Here is a 19,546-nt window from a genome sequence, read left to right as displayed (position 1 = left end):
CAAATAAGCGTTGATTCAACTCGCTCCATTTAACGGTCACCTAAAAATAAAATTAATTCCAAAATCCCTCAAAAACCGCAATTTTTCAAATAAAAGTGCCCTCTGCGGTGCACGTGGCGCGTGCTATCCTCTGCATTGCACACCATTCAATAGCCCGTTCAATTCTGTACACGATGCTGTTTTCCCCGTGCCGGTCGGACCCCTGGTCACCAAGATATTGCACGGGAACTGGACCCGTGTCGGCCAATATTAGCCGTTTTCGCCCGATTTTGCAAGCCGATTTATACATGTAAAGTCTATGACGCGAATTTGCACTTTTTGAGCACGCGCCACGCGCTCCCTATCGACCCGATCGAGCTGAGACCCCCCAAAGGCACGTCGCGCATCCTTGATCTATAAGTTGTGCAAATTTCACCGGGCTAGGTGCAACGGTCTGGCCTGTAGTCCACGCAAAGCACCACCAAGTCGGGACCTCGGTAACGGACAGACGCACCCTCCTCAAATAGTAAGTTAGATGAACACATGAGAGATGCAAAAAACAACAAACTAGACACCCCTTTTGGCCTTCACCAAACGAAACACTCTATGCAACTGGACTGCTCAAACGTCTCAATCAAGATTCTGCATGCGTCAAAAGACGGCCCAGATAGAAAAAATTTGGGAATCCATTTTTATTCGCGAACTTCAACCCACTCTTAACACGCAAACCTCGTCTTGGCCTATCATCTGAGTGGTCATTATATCTAAACTGACTGACCGTGGAAACTTGTGTGCGCGGGTGTGCGCCGTGCGGTTGTGCTGTTGTACACTTCTGTTATCGTATGCATGCATGTACTTACCTCATATATGCTTATCTCCATATTTTTAATGTTGGTCGGGGGATCGGGACCCATTATTGATGATGTACCCACGATATATACTATCTCCGCTGAACGTATGACTCATGTTTTCGACATGACTATCTTGTTCTGCACTTCATGATAAATCTTTTATGTCTCTGTAAGTTTTGCATAGATGCGTTTTTAAAGAGTAGCTGGGGCTGGGGGGATCCATGTGATCGCAAGGCACCTCGCAGTTGCGATCAAACGTAAGTTGAATCGGAACAGATATTGGAGGGATCCATCACATCGTAGGCTAAGTAGATACGCAAGTTGTATCGCAAATGGTGAAGATACGAACTAACTTTACGAATCTTCTCGGTCGATCGGAAGGCCGATCGCAGCGAAGCTTTACCTCTTTCTCCAGAGAAAAATATAAGAAATTTTCAAAATTTTCACAAAACCGAAATATATGTTAAACAAATATGGTTGATGAACACGTGTGCAAAATTTGAAGTCGATATCTTCAAAAATGGCTGCGCTAGAGCGTTTTAAATTTACACGTTGAAAACGGTCACTTTCACGTCATTTTTGTAATTTTTTTTCAATTATGAAATTTAAAAAGTGTTTTGGGCAATTTTTCGCGTTAATTGCGAAAATCTGACCAAAACATGTATCGCACCATCAATGATCCGATACGCCATCAGAGGCCGCGCCGCGGACAGGTGGGCGCGGCGATACCTAGGCCGCGTGGGGGTTACACTGGTGTTCGGGAAGGGCTATGTCAACGCGAGGCAGGCCGCGGGGGAGCCGGTTGCGGCGCCGGTCCGTATTTGTCGGCGCCTAACAGTGCAGCGGTGCGTTTATGGCGGAGGGAGGGGAAGCGGTGTAGTGTCGGCAAGGCCGCACACAGGAGAGGGCACACGGGCCTCCCCTCCCATTCGAGTTGGGGCCCCTAATCTTTAGACCGCCGAAGACCATGCAAAATGAACTGAAATAATGATTGAAAAGACCGGGAGGGCCCATCTCGTTCCCCAGCAGGCTCATACGAGTCCATAAATGCCCAGTAGCGCAGCCAGGGGTATTGTGGTGAAATTTCAATGGCCCTCAAAAGACCTCAAAGGGCCCACAGATGGGGTCACCGGGTCCTCAGATGGTCTCGAAGGGCCCTCGGTTAGCGTCAAATGGCCCTCATCTGGTGTCAAAGGGCCCTCAGATGGCCAAATGAAGGGTCACAAGATGGCCTCAAAGGGCCCTCAGATGGGTTCAAAGGGCTCTCAGCCAACGTTAAACCTACCTCAGAAGACCTTAAAGGGCGTCAAAGGGCCCTAAACCTGCGTCAGAGGGCCCTGAGCTCGCGTCAAACGACCCTCCGAAGGCCTAAAAGAGTCCTTAGCTTGTGTCAGAGGGCCCCCAGCTGGTGTCAGTGAGCCCTCCTCAGCTGGCGCCAAAAGTCCATCTGAAGGCCTCAAACGGTCGTCAGCTGGAGTACAACGGTCCTCAGATGCCGTCACGCGGCCCTCAAAAGACTCAAGGAGCCCTTATAATGTCTCAAAGGGCCCTCATTTGGCCTCAAAAGGCCCTCCGCTAGCGTTAACCGGACTTCAGAAGGCCTTAAAGGGCCTTTATCTGGTGTCAGAGGGCCCCCAGCTAGTGTCAGAGGGCCCTCAGTTGGCGCAAAATGGCCATCAGAAGGCCTCAAACGGTCCGTAACTGGAGTCCAACCGCAACGGTCCTCAGGTGGCGTCAAGCGGCCCTCAAAAAGCCTCAAAGGCCGCTTAGAAGGCAGCAAAGGGCCCTCATATGACCCCAAAGGGTCCTCTGCTGGCGTCAAACGGACCTCAGAAGGTCTCAAAGGGCGTCAAAGGGCCCTGAGCTCGTATCAAATATAAAAGCGCCCTTAGCTGGTGTCAGGAGGCCCCCAGTTGGTGTCAGCGTGCCCTCAGCTGGTGTCAGAGAGCCCTCAGTTGGCATCTACTGGCCATCAGAAGGCCCCAAACGGTCCTCAGATGGCGTCCAACGGTCCTCAGCTGACGTTAAGAGGCCCTCAAAAAGGCCTCAAAGACCACTCGGCTGCTGAAGAGGCCCTTAGCCTCAAAGGAAACTCAAGAGACGTTAAACGGCCCTAAAAAGGCTTGAAATGGCCCTCTGCTGGTGGCAAAGGGCTCGCATATGACGTCAATAACAGCTTTGTCAAAAACGGACCTGAGAGACCTTGCCGGTCCCTGGTTATAAGGGACTACTGTCTCTTGCAGTAACCTGAGTGGCCCACGTTTACTGAGGGGCCCCTGGTTATTGAAGGAGTCCCTGGTTACTGGAAGGGCCCCTGGTTATCAGAGGGTTCCCTGGTCACCTGGTGGGTCCCTGATCAATTGAAACCTCCCGATCATCTGAGCGCCCCCTGATTGCCTTGGTCTTGGCGTTGGCGTACAGTTTAAAGTCGTCGGCACACTGCGGCCTCCTCTTTCTCAACAAGTCCCTCTATTTCTTCTGCAGCGAGGGCGATTTTGTCAAAATACTCCTCCATCGCGAAGCCTCGTGCGCAGACGCAGTCTTCGGGGCGCTCGCTGCGCCAACTCTTGACGCCAACTGACGGGCTCCAAATGGAACAGATGGACTCCGAAACGAACGTGGGAATGCCGACACATGATCCCTCCAAATTTACAGAGGAGGAGATGTCCCTGACAGCCCATTTGCAATAGGGGTCACTTTTACACTATATACGTATGGGGAATTCGACCTTATCGACATGGTACTACGAAGTCAGCTGATCTGCTTGGCATTTAAATCGTAGTAAAACTGGCATTTAAACGCTGCGAAACAACTTACGTACAACGTAGCTCCGATGGGCCGCTCTTTCTTTTTCATCCCTCCGATTTTCTTCCGATCAAGAGAAGTTTCGTACCGAGAGAAGTTTCGCAGCCACGTCCGATATAACTTACGATAGCACGGATCCCCCCAGCCTGGGAAGTGCGTGTGTGATTTCTGCATGTTCGTACCAATTCGAATTTTCTGTTCCATGCAAGTTTGTGACGAAAATGATCTAAATAATACATAACGGTTGATAAAGGCGCAAAGCCGAAAGCTCCCGAAACTGTATTTTGTCTTTTTGAAATTGTATATCTTTTGGCTAATATGAGAGTAAGGTTAATATCTCTTATTACAAACTTCCTTTCTATAAACGGCACAAAGACCTTCACACAACATATCTTCAGAGGGCCTCCTATTTGTCCAGGGGGCCTCCTGTTTGTACCGAGGGCCTCCTATTTGCCTAGGGGACCTCCCATTTGTACAGAGGACAGAGGGCCTTTTATATGTGCAAGGGGCCTTCTATTTGTCCAGAGGACCTCCTTCTTGTCCATGGGACCTCCTGTTTGTTCAGTGCAGGGGTGGAGATCTGTCAAAATGTCCCGGGGGTCCAGGCCGGGCAGATGGAGGCGGGCTGGATGCAGTACCATTGACTTACATAGCAGTATTTCGTTTTCAGGGGGGGTCCTGACCCCCCCCCCCCCCCGAGATCTCCACTTCTGGTTCAGTGGGCCGCCTATTTGTACAGAGAATCTCCGTATATGAGCAGCGGACCTCCATTTGCAAAGTAGCTGACACGTTTCTAGGGCCTCCACTATCGGGGTCTCAAAACGAAAATTGGGGTTCCAGATGTTTGCGTTGGGGTCCCACATGGGACCTCAAAAACATACAAAGTTTTTTGTATGTTTTTCACCCATGCGACAATCTAATTTAACAAATCCAATAACGACAGTCCACCCGCGCCACGGTTTGCCGCGCGTGGAGCGGCGCTCGGCCCCTGCGTGCCGGCGGAGAGTGGGCGGAGCCAGGCGGTTGACGCCACCCGAGTATAACGCACGCAGCACAGATCTATGCTGCACGGACCCGAACAGTCCCAAACCATCTGCGTGAGGCTGCGCGTTAGTCTCGGCACGCCTAAGCCCAATCATCCGACGTCAGGCCGCTGTCCCCGGCACACTTACGATGTGATGGCACCCTTATCCATGGCTAAGTGCGGATCCACCGACCGATGAACAGAACGATGATGGATGACCACTGGAAGTCCCATGGCGTCCTAATCCATCCTGCTCGAAAGTTCTGCCCACCTTTTGAATGTGTCAACAAGCCAACCGATGACAGTTCACCACGGACTGTGACAAGCAATCTGTGTAGCACCGCTTCAATGGCCGCAATCAGGTCATTTGGAGTCGAACCGCCGTCCCAGTCAAGTCACAGACGTACGCGATTGTTGTTATTCACGTCTTCATAGCTCAGCGCGGACCCTCAGTTCGTTGGAGATGGTTGAATGAATGATGATGGGTGACCTCCGGCCGTCCTGTCCCGTCCTGAACTCCGTGCTCTGTTTCAATGCCCTGCCCACCTTTCAAACGCCCCTGAAAGCAAACAAGATAGTCCAACAACTGATAAGCAATCTCTGTGCAACAGGCGCTGCAAGTCATTCGTCGCCGTGCCGCTGTTACAGTAACATGAACGCGGCACCACCCTTGTCCGTAACTCAATATAACTACCCATTATGGGGATTATCACCTCAGTGATCTCATTTCTGATTGTGCTGACCGTCGGCCGGCATGTGGTCTCCGCCACCGACTGTTACATTTCCAACTGCGAGTTTGTTGTACGGGAAGAATGTCAGACCTCCGATACAGTAATCTGCAGCATGAAAAACCGGCCAACGAAACAGGTAGGTGGAGCAGATAAATATGACGATGAGCGATGGCCGATGATGATGTAACTGTTAATGCTAACGATGATGATGATGATGATGATTGATGTTGATACAGATGATTGATGCTGATGCCGATGTTTGATGATGATGGCTGATGCTGATGATGATGGCTGATGCCGATGATGATGATTGATGATGATGATGATGATGATGATGATGATGATGATGATGATTAGTGCTGATGCTGATGATTGATGATCATGCTAATGATTGATGCTGTTGATTGATGCTGACGATGATGATTGATGCTGATGTCGATGGCTGACCTGATGGCTGATGCTGATGGCTGATGCTGATAATTGATGCTGATGGCGGTGGCTGATACTGATGATGATGCTGATGATGCCTGATGCTGATGATGATGGCTGATGATGCCTGATGCTGATGGCTGATGCCGATGATGATGATTGATGATGATGATGATGGTGATGATGACGATGACGATGATGATTGATGATGGTGGTGGTGGTGGTGACGACAACGATGATGATGATGATGACTAGAGGTGGCAAAATGTGGACCCGAGGACCCGGTCCAAAGAACCAGTCCGGACCCATATGGGTCCAGACCGGTTCCTGGAACTTTTCTGACGGGTCCAACCGGGTCCTACCATTAACTATACATCTTGCACACTACACATTACCGCAAAATATGAAGTGAATGTTTCTTTGCACACAGTATCTCATGAGTATTCCCAGTGGGAAATAGGCTGTTTTACATGATGCAACTAATGATACCTACAAGTAGTTTGTATTAATTGACTTTTGGGGAACGGGTCCGACTGGTTCCGATTCCAACTAAGACCGGGTCCGACTGGTTCCAGAAATGTCCAGCCGGGTCTGGTTCGAGTCTGGTTCCCAAAATTTTCATCTTCTGCCACCTCTAATGATGACAGAGGGTTCATGACTCTGTTCCAGATAAACATCACAGCAGCATCGTTTCCAAGAGGTGTAAAAGAAATCAAAATATCCGATGCTGAGACCATTACGATCAGTGCAGACTCCATCTCCTCTCTGGAATTCCTGGACGTCATCGAGGTCAACGACGTCAACACCTTGATCCTGCTTCCCCGTTCTCTGGCGCGCGGCGGCAACTCCGAACCGATCACCGTGAGGATTAGCACAGTGAAGAGTCTTCAGCTGCATTCCAAGACATTCCAAGACTGGAAAGGAGACTCCAGGATCACCATAACAGACGTGGATGACTGCCAGCTGTTCCCTTTTTCCGCTGCTGGCGCACAGTTTCGCAGCTTGACATTGAGTGGAATACAATCACTGGTTGTTCATGAAAGCGCCTTCAGCGATGATTCTCTGATAGAAAATGTTCACATGATAGGTATAAAAACACTTTCGATATCAAAGCAAGCATTCACGTCAAATGTCACAGTGCACAAGGCCTGGATTGACGGCACCGACAACCTCACTATACATTCAGGTGCACTGTCCCGAAACTCGAGGATGACAGAGGCCAGGCTGGAAAAAGTGAAGTACCTCAACATTGAGCCGGATGGTATCGAGGCAAACATTGACAAGCTAAAGGTAAAAGATGTTGCCATGGAAGCATGCGGTGAAAACACATTCGGGGGCAAAATTGGATATTTATCCCTGAGCTCGTCGCATATCAATCGAACCAGAAAGAACTGCATTTCAGCTTGCAAAGGGATGACTGAGCTTATTCTAGAAAACAGCGAATTTGACGAGATCGAAACATCGGGCATCTGCGGGACCGTTGAGAATGTTCGAATCAAGAACAACATATTCGGAACAATAGCAAAGGATGGACTGCAGCTGAATGTTACGAAGTTTTACATTGAGAACAGCACTATCGCTGAAGCGTCAGAGGAAGCACTTACGGTGCGTGCAGACGATATCACAATCAGGAACTGCACAATTGATGTTCTGCAAAAGGGAGCCTTCAGGTCGGTAAGTGTGATGAAAGAAAACAGCACAGCTCGCAACCGGATTCTGTTAGACAATCTCCACATCAAACGTCCACAGAACGGTTCACTGCAGTTCAACCAGACCCAGATGATAACAATGCATGACATGACATTGGACATTCCCTGTACGTGCGACATAGCGACAGCTCTGGGACTCGATGCATCTTCTGAGAACGAGTTCTGGATACACCAGCCTCTCTGCGTGATCAATGGTTTTCGACCGCCACTGGGCCACTACCTGAAGGAGTTCTGTCCTAGACCCACCACCATCCCACCGCCCACTAATCCGACCAAGCTACTCAGAGGAGGTAGGCCGCCACCGCGAGGCGGGCCGCCACAGCCGCCTCAGACAGCCGGTGAATCAAATGAACAGGACCAACAAACGATCTCTGAGACCGGGGACCAAACGTCCGCTGATGGATCAGACCAGGTCCGCACCGGCTTCACCCATAATGAGATCCTAGTCGCTACCATCATTCCCGCGGTCCTGATTGCGCTAGCCGTCACCGCATTTTTTGTTCGACGTCATTTCAGACAACACTCGAGTGCTGAAGGACAAAATGGAAGCCGACGCAGGCGAACAACACGCCACTCAGGTATAGGAAATGTAGCTCGTTGGTCACGAGTCTCTGCCGAGGATCGGCAGACAAGCGGGTCCCCCTATCACGCCCTGCTGGATCCATCTGACGGTCAACACACCGACCCCCACCAAGTCCAATTTGCTACTTTTCCGCTGCACCCCTCTGACGATCAGCAGACTCCCGGACCGGACTCACGACCCACGATCAGCGCACCGATTCAGAACTACGTACCCGGGTCAGTCGACACCGCGTCCCACCAGCCGGCCGATCAGGGCGCCCCAGACAGCACGAACAGCGTCGGAACCGGCGAAACACACACCAGTCGTGAAACAAAACCGGAAAAAAAGTCGGAAGAAGTCCGCCAAAAGTCCCAAAAGTCCCAGTCGCCACATTCATCGACGGAGGCGCACGGAATGTCTGAGCCCGGCCACGAAATGACTCACGACGCTGGAAATACGACTGGCCACACGTCTCACCAAGACATGGAGGATTTAATAGACCGCCCAACCAGTGCCGGGCCTGTCTCGACATATACCAGCCGTGGCCCAGAACAGTTGGAGAAGGGTTACCAGAGCCCATGTCTCACTCCATTTGGTCACCAGAGAGGAGCAGTGGGAGGCCTGCCACATGGTCACGGCGATTACGGAGGTACGCGTCACTACGTCACCGTGCCCCGCCAGCCACCAAAACCACAACTCGTCCCATTGGATAGTCAGTGCCAGGCAGGGGGCGGCGTGGACAGGCTCTTCCGTCTACCAGACGAGCAGTACAAGTCATCAGCCAGTGACCGGATGGATCGGCCGAAGGACCCTCTTGTTCAACAGCGGGCACGTGATCCGCACTGGGCACAGAGGGTTGAGAAGGAATCTGAGTTGTAACGCAGATCCACTTTGCCTTTTTAAGTCAAATCTTAACAGGATCAGGTGCAAAATGAAACAGTTTGGTAGCAAATTGATTATAGGGTCGCATCAATCGTAAAGTTTGGTGGCGATATAAGTATTGACCAACCCAATTAAAGTAATAACAACTTGCCAGGATAATCATAACTTACGCGTTCTGCTAAACCTAAACTCTTATTTTTAAGGATTCTAACTCGTAAGGTCAAATCGGTCACAAAACAATACAATTCAATGCAAGTGGACAACTTTGACCCCAATGGAAATGGGGCTTTGACGGAGGGTTTTCGTGGTGTGAGCCGTTCAGTGCTGCTTTGCCGCTTAGTCCATGTCGTGTCGAGGTAGTCATAGTCATCAATCAAGCTTTGAGTAGAACCGCTTGAGTCGCACGCTTCTACAGGGTGAAGTAAGGGTAGAAGGTAAGGGTGGAGTGAGTATGGTATGGCTAGGGAAGGTCATGGATTGAGTGTTAGGTAGGGTTCAGTAAGACCTTGCCATACGGAAAATTTGTAGAGCCTGTAGATGTCATGAACATCACTTTTGTGACGATGCCTTGTCATTGACAGCGGTTAAAATCCTGATTCAAATATCTTTTGTATGTCAACATCAATGTTGCTAATGCTTATCCAATGCCGAATGTTGGTGCATGCTTTTTTGAGCCTCCGCTTGCCGTGTGATCAATAAACCACAAAACGTATGTGTTGTTTATCATGCTGTTCGGACGAGGGAGGTGTTAGCCAAGGATCAGGGGTCCATTGGGTCAGTGATGAGGTCACAGAGGTCAGAGGTCAGCCGGTCCCGTAGTTCAGTTGGTAGAGCGTTGGACTCCGCGTGGTGAGAGCACGCGTTCCCGGTTACAACAGTCCAGGTTCGAAGCGCGACGGGCGCTTGACATTTATGGGCCTCCTGACAGGTATGGTTGCGGTTGGTGGCAGGCCGTAGCCAGGTGAAGTCAGTGAGGGGACCGGCCATGCGCGGCTATGTGCGCACGTTAAACTTTGGACTCTAAATTCTGCCATAGAACTGGAATTACGCGATCGGAGGGTAGAGGGCAGGGTCACCGCAACAAGCTTCGCTTAGCGGTGGCTCTGTCCTTGTGAATCCTTCCCATCAAAAGGTTCGGACTAAATTTAAAAAAAAAAATCATCTCATACACCACTCCATTCAAGAGTTCCTAACACCATTCACCACATGCACACATTAAAGGAAATAGTTCACGTCATTCCTGAAAGTAGTATTTTCCTATGGATTTATGATTTTTATATGCTCAAAATGTTCGATAAATAAAATAAAACCTTTTTGTAAAAAGGATTATTTTCAATAGTTTAATGTAGGAAGAACTATATTCTGTATAAAATAATGTTTCGACGCGGAAGCTTATTACGCGTTGACCAATCATATTGCGTAGTTCAAACCTACGCATGCTGCATTGGCTGTAAGCAGCATGCTGATTTTTTTCATGTATATTTTACATTATATAGGCGCGCTCACAATCAGACTTCACAAAACTGCACCGCAGGCAACGGCATCTATCACAAAGAATGGCACGCGCAAGTTGCCCAGATTTGCCATTTGTGGAGCGCGCAGCAAGTGCTTCCGTCTGAGGCGAGGATTCTGTAGTGTACAAAGCAGCATGCTGATTGGCTGACGATGACGTGGCTGCATTCCTGTGCAAGGCACGCATTCCTCTGCAAAGCACTCTTTTCGGAACGAGAAATGGAATATCTTCGTCTAGGATGATCGTTGGGCCGTAACAGCTCCTGATTTGTACTAGTCTCAGCGCAAGCTACCAAACTGCTATTCCAGTTCAAAATCTCATGTTAAAAGTGAACTATTTCCTTTGACCCTCCGATTTCTCACCTTTCGTAGTTGAGGTGAGCACGGACCATCTCCAGAAGACAAGTAAGAGCCTCGGGGATGACACACAGTCGACTGGGCAGCCTGCCCCCGGAGGCCGGGTCGATTCCGCACACGTACAGCCAGATCGTATCCAGGGTCAGCTGCTCGGACGTGAGAGGTGTTAGCAAAAGGTCAGGGAGGTCAATGAGGTCAGTGATGAGGTCATAGAGGTCAGACGGGTCACCAAAGGGTCAGGAAGGTCAATGGGGTTACTAATGGACTTACAAAAGTCAAAGAGGTTTGACGAAGGGGTCTGGGTCACAATCATAGGGTCAGGGAAGTCCACGAGATCGCTGGTGGGTCACAAGTGTCATCCTTATCAGTACGGTCACGAGGTCAAAGGGAAACAATAACGCCCACGGTCCGCAAAGGTCAAGAACTGGGTTAATGTGATAGCAAAAGTTACGAGAGGTCATGCAGCAATCAAAGAAATATTCAGTTCAGAATAATATAATGTGGTTTCGATATGACCGTAATTCGTACATCACACCGGAATCAATGAGGTCACGATAAAAAAAAACAATGACACAGCCAAATCGGCAAGAACTAGACCCAGATAAATGAAGTACGTTCCAGCACGGCTATTTAGAAAACGCCACATAAGCCGTCGAGCCATGGCGCAGCGACTGATCCTGCTATTGCGGCCCAGCAAGAGTCCTCACAATGACGTACTGTGTACCGCACAAGCATGACTTCATTAAGCCCACATCCTTAACAACGGGCACCCAATGCTTACACGTGTTGAAAGGAAAGTGACGAAAGCAAACTCGAGTCAGAGCAAAGGTACGAGGCACACATACATCACCCGTTCCATGCCAATGATTAGCGATTGGAGCGCCGAAAACTTCCGTGTCAATAGACCTGCTAGTGTAATGAACTACGCCATTACGAGCTTTAGTTAGTAATTTCGTTAATCCAAAATAGGAAACGCGAAGCACAGTTGTTTCGAATCGATGAAAAGTGTTTAAAAACAACATTAGCTGATGTTTCAGGGAAACTCTTCCCTTGATTAGAAAATAAGATACCGTAAGAACGGATTCATAAGCATGATAGTCAAAATTGGCAAGCTCCTGCGAAAACAATCAAATTTACATTGTTTGGCAATTGACCCTCTCAAAGCCACTCACCTACTTTTTCATTGATAAAATACGAAACAATAGCCCAACACCAAAAAGTTATGTTCACCTCTTTTTCAAACCAGCATCCACATAATGTGATATTATTACGTGCTGTTGTGTACGTTAACCCTCGCCGGCACAGGCCATTTTGCGTCCTTCGACGGCACAGGGGGGGGGGGGGTTGGTACGACCCCCCCTCGCGTTTGGCCCCTGATCGAGCTAGAGCTTCGCGGAAAAAAGCGAGCGTGTTGCCCGTCACGAGAGGAAGCCGATGATACCCAATTTTAAGGTCCTAGGTCATCAGGTGACCTTCCAGGTCAGGTCAATGACCCGAAAACCGGGAAAATCGGGACATGTTAGAAAGTCGTAAAGTGTGGCTGCTACGTGGTTTTCCGGGATGCTGATCACGAATATCGTGTTAGTTTTGATCAGAGACGATGTTTTTAAGCATTTAGACCAGGTCAGGTCAGGTCAGGTCAGGTCAACCGGTATGGGTTGTGACGGGTATTCGTAATGCGTGTCAACCGCCTCTGACAGCTTCGTAACATGTTACGAAGGCACCAAAACTACTTCGTAAATGTTCAAATGGTTGCTAAATTCGAATTCAGCTCCAAAAACTAGCCTAGAAACATGTAAAACTCGAAAAAGTGAACCGAGGTCACCCGAGGTCACCAAAGGTCATTGACCTGACCTGACCTTCAGGTGACCTTGACACCCACCCTAATGTATGGGAGCAACATCAAATCACATGTTTGAACGTTTGAAACCACGAAAAGCTTGCAAACGCGCGGCTAATGCGAGCCGACATGCGCCGAACCGCGATTTCGGCCAAACATGGTCACGGAAAAGAGGTCACAGGTCAAAGGTCATTGGGGTCAGGGTCATGAAATTTTCAGGGAACATGTAAAATTGATCAATGCGAGGGTACTGAAAGTTTCGTCGCGATCAGCCGCTTTTTACGCGAGTTATTCGCGAAAAACCTTAGGGGGGGTTGCATCAACCCCCCCCCCCCTGTGCCGGCGAGGGTTATACCACATAATAACACAACAAACCCACTCACCAAAGTACCGCCTCATAGCGGCGGAGGCGCCCACTCACCAAGGTATAAGGCGGAGGCGCCCACTCACCAGTGTGTGAGGCGGAGGCGCCCACTCACCAAAGTATGAGGCGGAGGCGCCCACTCACCAAAGTATGAGGCGGAGGCGTCCACTCACCAAAGTATAAGGCGGAGGCGTCCACTCACCAAAGTATGAGGCGGAGGCGCCCACTCACCAAGGTATGGGTCGGAGGCGTCCACTCACCAAGGTATAAGGCGGAGGCGCCCACTCACCAAGGTATAAGGCGGAGGCGCCCACTCACCAAGGTATGAGGCGGGGGCGCCCACTCACCAAGAGGCGGAGGCGCCCACTCACCAGTGTATGAGGCGGAGGCGCCCACTCACCAGTGTATGAGGCGGAGGCACCCACTCACCAAAGTATGGGGCGGAGGCGCCCAGTCAGGGCTCAAAAAAAGCGTTTAGTGGTCGCCGACCAAAACTTTCGCTCAGATGGTGGTCGCAGCACCGGCTGGCCAATGCCCATAGCCCTTAGGGTGTTGGACAGCCAACGGAACGTTTTTTAAGTAAATAATGCATGTATTTGAATTCACTTCTGATGCTACTGTCGCCAGCCTCGGTATCAAACACCACCATCGTAATGCATTTGCCGGAGAGCGGCCTGAGATCGTTGTATTTGGTATCAATGGTAGTGGGCACTGGGCTAAAAATCGTACACGAGCACTATAACAAATGAAAATAAGAGCATGGGCCCAGAACTAATGCGTGCGCTCCGGCCCATGCCAAATCATCTAAAAGGCAGAGTTCACCGTCCATCCGTGGATGTACGATATGAATGATCGAACATCGTATTAACATTCATACAGCCAGGAAGCAGATTGACAAAAACGATCTGGAAAGACGCCGAAATTCTTTGAAATACGGACACTTTCACCGGGTGTACAGCCCTGCGGCCTGACATTACAATAGGATAAAGAACCCACTAATAATCGCCGCTTACCCACAGAACCAACAGCACTCAGTATTATGGATATTGATTACCATCAATGTGTTCCTGGCAAAAAACTATTCTGATCTGGCGTTGACTCGATGCAAGTCATGGAAGACGGAAAGCCATGTACATTGAATGTCACAACTCACAAGACAATTCACTGGTTCCATTGCCTACGTGGCCCGACATTACACACACAATGAGTTGCTTACACATTCATAACACTGCACGCACCACAGACACTGCTACACATTTTCACTAGTTACGCTTCCTAGCTTCGAGATAAATGTATGAGCGAGGATGACGGGAAGACATATGTCGGGAGATGACTGTGCCTTCGACAGCCTGAACGATTGTGGCGCGCGTGAAATTGTTCAGCTGCTGGTTGTGGCGAAGCACTTGGTCTATAAGACCCTCCGCATGCGCCACGTCTGGGCCGTTCCAACGGATGATGAGCTCCATGGCAGCATTGTCGTGGTCCAGCACTCGGCAGTCTTTGAAGACGGCTTTGAGCACGCTCGCCATGCTCTCGACGACTGTCTCCACCGGCCAGATGAGCCATAGGCGCACGACCAGGGCCATGTAGTCGCTCAGCGACTGGTCATGCTTGGCCATGTCCCACAGTTCTTTGAAGAGCCTTTTGTTGTCAGCCGGTGGTAGTTTTTTGAGAGCAGTGAACATAGCTCGCGCTGAAGTGTGGGAAAGCTCATTCGGGATGATCCCCGCCCTATGAAGCCGACTAGCCCTAATTACTACTGTGCCCACGATCCCTGACGTAGGAGAGGCTTGGATACCCGCCAGATCGCTGACCGTTTGGATGTCCTCCATGCTGTCGGCCACCTTCTCGTTGTGACTTCCCTTGGAGGAGCCGCGGGAGTCCTGGCCTTTTGCGCGACTGGCACAGCGCTCGATCAACGCCTTTGTGAACGTCGCGATCTCGCACACCTGAAAAAGACGAGCGCATTCAAATAAACACATTTTCTTACCTTGCGACTCGACAATGGCCAGGCAATCGTATTCTGATTGAAGACACAAATAGGCGATATTGACCATTAAAACTTTAGGATGAGGTGTGAGAAGAACATCAACCAAAATAATATGAACAAAAAGTCAGTGTCGCAAATGTATTTTGGACGTCCATCCACACCAGATCACTTTGTTGTACGTCTCTTGAATACAATTGAAAGGCGAATACCATAGCTCACTGTCTTATAAAGACTGCACCAAAACAAACCAACAAGATCACATGGGCACCTAGAAGCATGCTATATTCTTAGCAATGAATGCGATAATGGACGATGGACAATACGGTAATGGACAAAGGAGATAATGGACGATTTAGCTGTAAGGAATATAGCATGCTGAATAACGCCGCAGGCCGGGTTAGAAGAAGTAAAGATGGAGTTAGTAAACATTTATCACCGACCGCGTTTAGTATATTTTACCGCATGCAAGCCAGATGGTTTGTTACATTTTGGCTTAGACATATTGTCGAGTTCGAAATAAAGGAACCGATTTTCCGATTAAGCGTAGAAGAACGCAAGCCAAGCTTGCAAGAAAATGCACGGAATAATATTGGGCGAGTGTAAAAAAGCCCGAATTCAAATGAGTGCAACATTTTTACCATGGTCAAAATGTTTACCCTAGGCTCAGCCACCTCCAGCTAGATGTATTTGTCATTGAAATGCCGATACATAAATTTAAAATATGCTATTCAAGACATTAACAAAAACAAGAAGAGAAAACTCAAAATCAACGGAATTATTAGTCAATTTTATGTGGACCTAGATCAATCAGTTCAAAAGTAAAAGACTCGTTGGCATGCTTCCAACTAAACGAAATGTGAATTAATAATATGCATACCTGTGACGGAGACATGTTTTCCAGATGCCTTGCCAGGTTTGGCCAGTAGCTCGGTGTGTCCTCTGGATCCTTTTCTGCAAGCAGCTCCCGGATTTGTGCTGAAGAGACCTCTCCAGGCCTCCGTGCGCGAGGTAGCGAGAGGTGTTTGGAGCGCAGTTCCTCCAGCAGTCCATTGCGAAGCTTCAGGCGTTCCCAGGGCAGAAGCTGGAGGTTTTGCTGGGCTTTGCTGGCCTCCGACAGAGCGGTATACAAGTCCAGCAGTGCCGCCACACGCGCTTGAAACCACCTGGCTGAAAATAATGATTAATTAGAAAGCAGAAAAATAACAACACGATGTAAATAGCAACGTCCCTTCTATTATAATAGAAACACTTGAACCAATACTGCGTGAATATAAGCGGGCTCCTCCGTTAGCATAATGGCGCTAAAATATATCGGGAGTTTTGCAGTGTGCCTGATCAGTGATCATAGGCCGTCACCTAAAAAGGACGCAGCTCAATATGTTAAACAGCATGCAAGAGCACCCAATTTAACAGACACAGCTGACATCCGTAAATTGTTAGATATGAAAGATGATTACTCGACCATGCTGACGCACCGCAGCTGAGCATTTTCCACGGACTGTGGATATTTGCTGAATGGCAACGATCGAATAAATGTGTTCCTCTCAAGAACTTGTGAAAATGAGAAGAAAATGTCATGCCCAATTTTGTTCAGAAAACGGCCTCACTAACCTGTCATCATCTTGATGTCCTGTCGAATCTCAACCAGGACAGACGACTTCACATCGCCAGACATCAGCTGCTTCTCCATGTCGGCTTTGAAGGCAGGCAGGTTGGCGATAAACGCCTTCAGCACCTTCGCGGCATGCGGAGCAAACCGCGTGTCTGACCACAGCAGTATGCCTTTTCCCTCGCCGCCCAGAGCCTCAATGGTGTCACGAAAGCTTTCATAGGCTTTCCCATGCGTGAACTTCTTGTTGATGCGGGTGATGGTGTCCACGGTTTCTCTAACCCACTGACACCCATCGCCCTTCCGTGCGTCACCATCGGCCAGCTGCAAGAGGTGCGCATCGTCCCACAGGCACGGCACACATGGCCTCTTTGACCGTTGTGCGACATCCTCTTCAGAGTCCCGCAGGCGCTTCAGAAACCGGCCTGGAACACCACCGTGGTGGTACTGCCCGTCCGTGCTGATGGCAGCCAGTTTGTCAGCGGTTGTCACACCACATGACTTGACTGTGCCCAACCACTCCTCCGCAAGCCCAGCACCGTCGTGGTTCTTCACGATCGGGGCTCCAACCACAAAACTCTGGAACAGCTGCTGCGGCGGCGCAGTGGGGATGATGGTGACAATGCCGGTTATGTCCATGGTGCGGTGCATGACGGTGACCTTGTCCACTACCAGCGACACGCATGGTGAGAACATCACATGGCGGGCTAGACTTTCCATTATCTCTTGGCTGAAAGCCTTTCGATATCGCTGCATCTGTTGAGCCGAGTGGCACAGATTCCCCATCTTTGCGCCTGCTTTGTGGCATGTAACTATCATTTTTTCGAACTGGCTGTGAGGCAGGGAGTCCTTCAGCACGTGATAAGCCACACGCAGCACATTCCTGGCAGTCCGCGCGGAGGACTGCTCTCTCTTCGCGATACTTTCTTCCCTTGCCTTCTTCACCTCCACTTGGTGCTTATGCCGTTTGCCGCACAGGTGCGACCTGACAGCATCCTTCATGGCGCTGAAGGCCCTCGGAACCGGACACGACCTTGGAAAGCTTACGCCATGGCTAAAGTCGTACCGGAAGAGTCCGCCCAGGTTAGACTTTGCAGTCTGCATATCACGGTCTGGTCGGAACTCAGGCAGACAAGTGGAGCAGTAAATGCAGCTCTGCTCTGGTACGGCAACCAGTTCAGGTGCAGTGCTTAAGATCCTTGCAAGATCTCGCACGGACGTCATGTCTGACTCCATCGCAAGAACGGTTGGTCCGGACTGCACGCTCGGTCGCTTGAGAGATTCGCTGATTTCTGCCATTCTGCCCTCAATCTGCCGAATACTACTCATCACTGTTGATATATACACAGGCACATCAACGACTGTCCCCAAGACTGTCTTCGCGGGCCCAGCAGCGGCTGTCTCCGTGGGCGGAGCAGAGAGAGTGACTGTCTCCGTGGGCGCGGCAGAGACTGTCTCCGTGGGACCAGCAGCGGCTGTCTCCGTGGGACCAGCAGCGGCTGTCTCCGTGTGCGGAGCAGAGAGAGTGACTGTCTCCATGGGCGGAGCAGAGAGAGTGACTGTCTCCGTGGGCGCGGCAGAGACTGTCTTCGCGGGACCAGCAGCGGCTGTCTCCATGGGCGGAGCAGAGAGAGTGACTGTCTCCGTGGGCGCGGCAGAGACTGTCTCCGTGGGACCAGCAGCGGCTGTCTCCGTGGGACCAGCAGCGGCTGTCTCCGTGGGCGGAGCAGAGAGAGTGACTGTCTCCGTGGGCGCGGCAGAGACTGTCTCCGTGGGCGCGGCAGAGACTGTCTCCGTGGGCGCGGCAGTGACTGTCTCCGTGGGCGCGGCAGAGACTGTCTCCGTGGAGACACCAGGTGCTGGAAATAAACGCACATTCCCATATGTCAATTACCTACCAGTGTAATAGCAATGCCCCTTTGCAGCAAGGACATGACAATGGTGGGCCTTTATCTTCCTCTCTTATGATGTGATTTGAACACTAGACATTTAGTTGTTAATAAGTATGCTTACTGAGAACAATGCTATGTGGAAAAGTCAGATAAACACTTTTCTGAGCTCAAATACTGCCTGGATGTGTAGGCGTGTCATATCACAAATGTAGAACACAGTAGAACAAGACAAGGAACAGAGACAGTACATTATGTATGAGCTTTATAATCGTACACAATTGTAAAGATGCATGAGGAGTTACATTGATATTTGCTTCAGTTATATGTTGTTTCATTTTGCAGAATGAATGTTTATGTATCAACAATAACAACCAAAACAACAATAAATATTAGGGTAAGTTAGGATGGGCAAGGTAGATAAAGTAATTTCACAGCACAGTGATCAAAGTGATCACCTAAATTGATAAGTACCTAACAATTTTGCCACTTCAATTCACAAAAATGCCTGATGGACCATGCTTTTGCCATAGCAAAATCATCTATTAGGTAGCCACCCATGGCCATTTCACCTTCCAAATTAAAAATTGGCAACATTTTGTAATCACACTCTTCAGTTACGGCTACCTTTCGCACCCTCTAAAAAACTAAAGGAATGCACAAAATTTAAAAAAACATGAAAAAGAACACATGCTACTAAGCTTGAAAAAAGATACCACACATCTATACTAACAATACTTTTTACACAAAACAATGATAAGTTACACCTAACCACCCCTTGCAGTTGAGCCAGGCAAGGTTAGATTACGTTTGATACCTAAGGTTAAGTCAGATTAGATTATATTTTAGTATTTCTGCCTGCAACCGGCAACGTACCTATTTTTTCAGTAAATTTAATTATTATTAAATTATTAAATTATTAAGTAAATCATATTAAAAATATTCGGTAAATATTTACTTTAGGTCCGCAATATTATTTTAACAAGAAAAAATGCACATTCTTACACTGTTTG

At 49.3% G+C, this 19,546-nt stretch overlaps 2 protein-coding genes across 2 annotated transcripts in view; both read right to left on the bottom strand.

Moving 5' to 3' along the window:
* LOC122372704 (WD repeat and FYVE domain-containing protein 3-like) overlaps positions 1–13,457 on the bottom strand; it is a 91,793-nt gene extending 78,336 nt beyond the window's left edge. The window contains exons 1-2 of the mRNA XM_043350227.1: positions 13,446–13,457; positions 10,848–10,987 (exon numbers count right to left, since the gene is read on the bottom strand). Coding sequence (XP_043206162.1) covers positions 10,848–10,876 — 29 coding nt within the window. The 5' untranslated portion in view covers positions 10,877–10,987; positions 13,446–13,457. The remainder of the gene's footprint in view (positions 1–10,847; positions 10,988–13,445) is intronic.
* Positions 13,458–14,307: 850 nt separating this feature from the next.
* Positions 14,308–18,070, bottom strand: LOC122372707. The gene is made up of 4 exons (XM_043350234.1): positions 16,647–18,070; positions 15,913–16,202; positions 14,844–14,994; positions 14,308–14,738 (listed from the first exon to the last, which is right to left on the bottom strand). Exons 1-4 carry the CDS (start codon positions 17,971–17,973, stop codon positions 14,308–14,310), a joined length of 2,199 nt encoding a protein of 732 aa, XP_043206169.1. The 5' UTR covers positions 17,974–18,070.
* Positions 18,071–19,546: the final 1,476 nt, after the last annotated feature.

This window comes from Amphibalanus amphitrite, unplaced genomic scaffold, assembly GCF_019059575.1.
Source record: "Amphibalanus amphitrite isolate SeventyFive unplaced genomic scaffold, NRLGWU_Aamphi_draft 001389F_arrow, whole genome shotgun sequence".
NCBI lineage: Eukaryota > Metazoa > Arthropoda > Thecostraca > Balanomorpha > Balanidae > Amphibalanus > Amphibalanus amphitrite.
This window is presented reverse-complemented; position numbering and strand designations above follow the sequence as displayed.

What these genes read in the sequence shown, in the direction of transcription:
- LOC122372707 (XM_043350234.1), bottom strand. Translation starts at nt 17,973, where the DNA reads ATGAGTAGTATTCGGCAGATTGAGGGCAGAATGGCAGAAATCAGCGAA. An exon ending in GGACATCAAGATGATGACAG is followed by an intron (nt 16,203 to 16,646) that starts GTTAGTGAGGCC and finishes CATTATTTTCAG; the next exon opens with CCAGGTGGTTTCAAGCGCGT. An exon ending in AACGGTCAGCGATCTGGCGG is followed by an intron (nt 14,739 to 14,843) that starts GTATCCAAGCCT and finishes CCCACACTTCAG; the next exon opens with CGCGAGCTATGTTCACTGCT.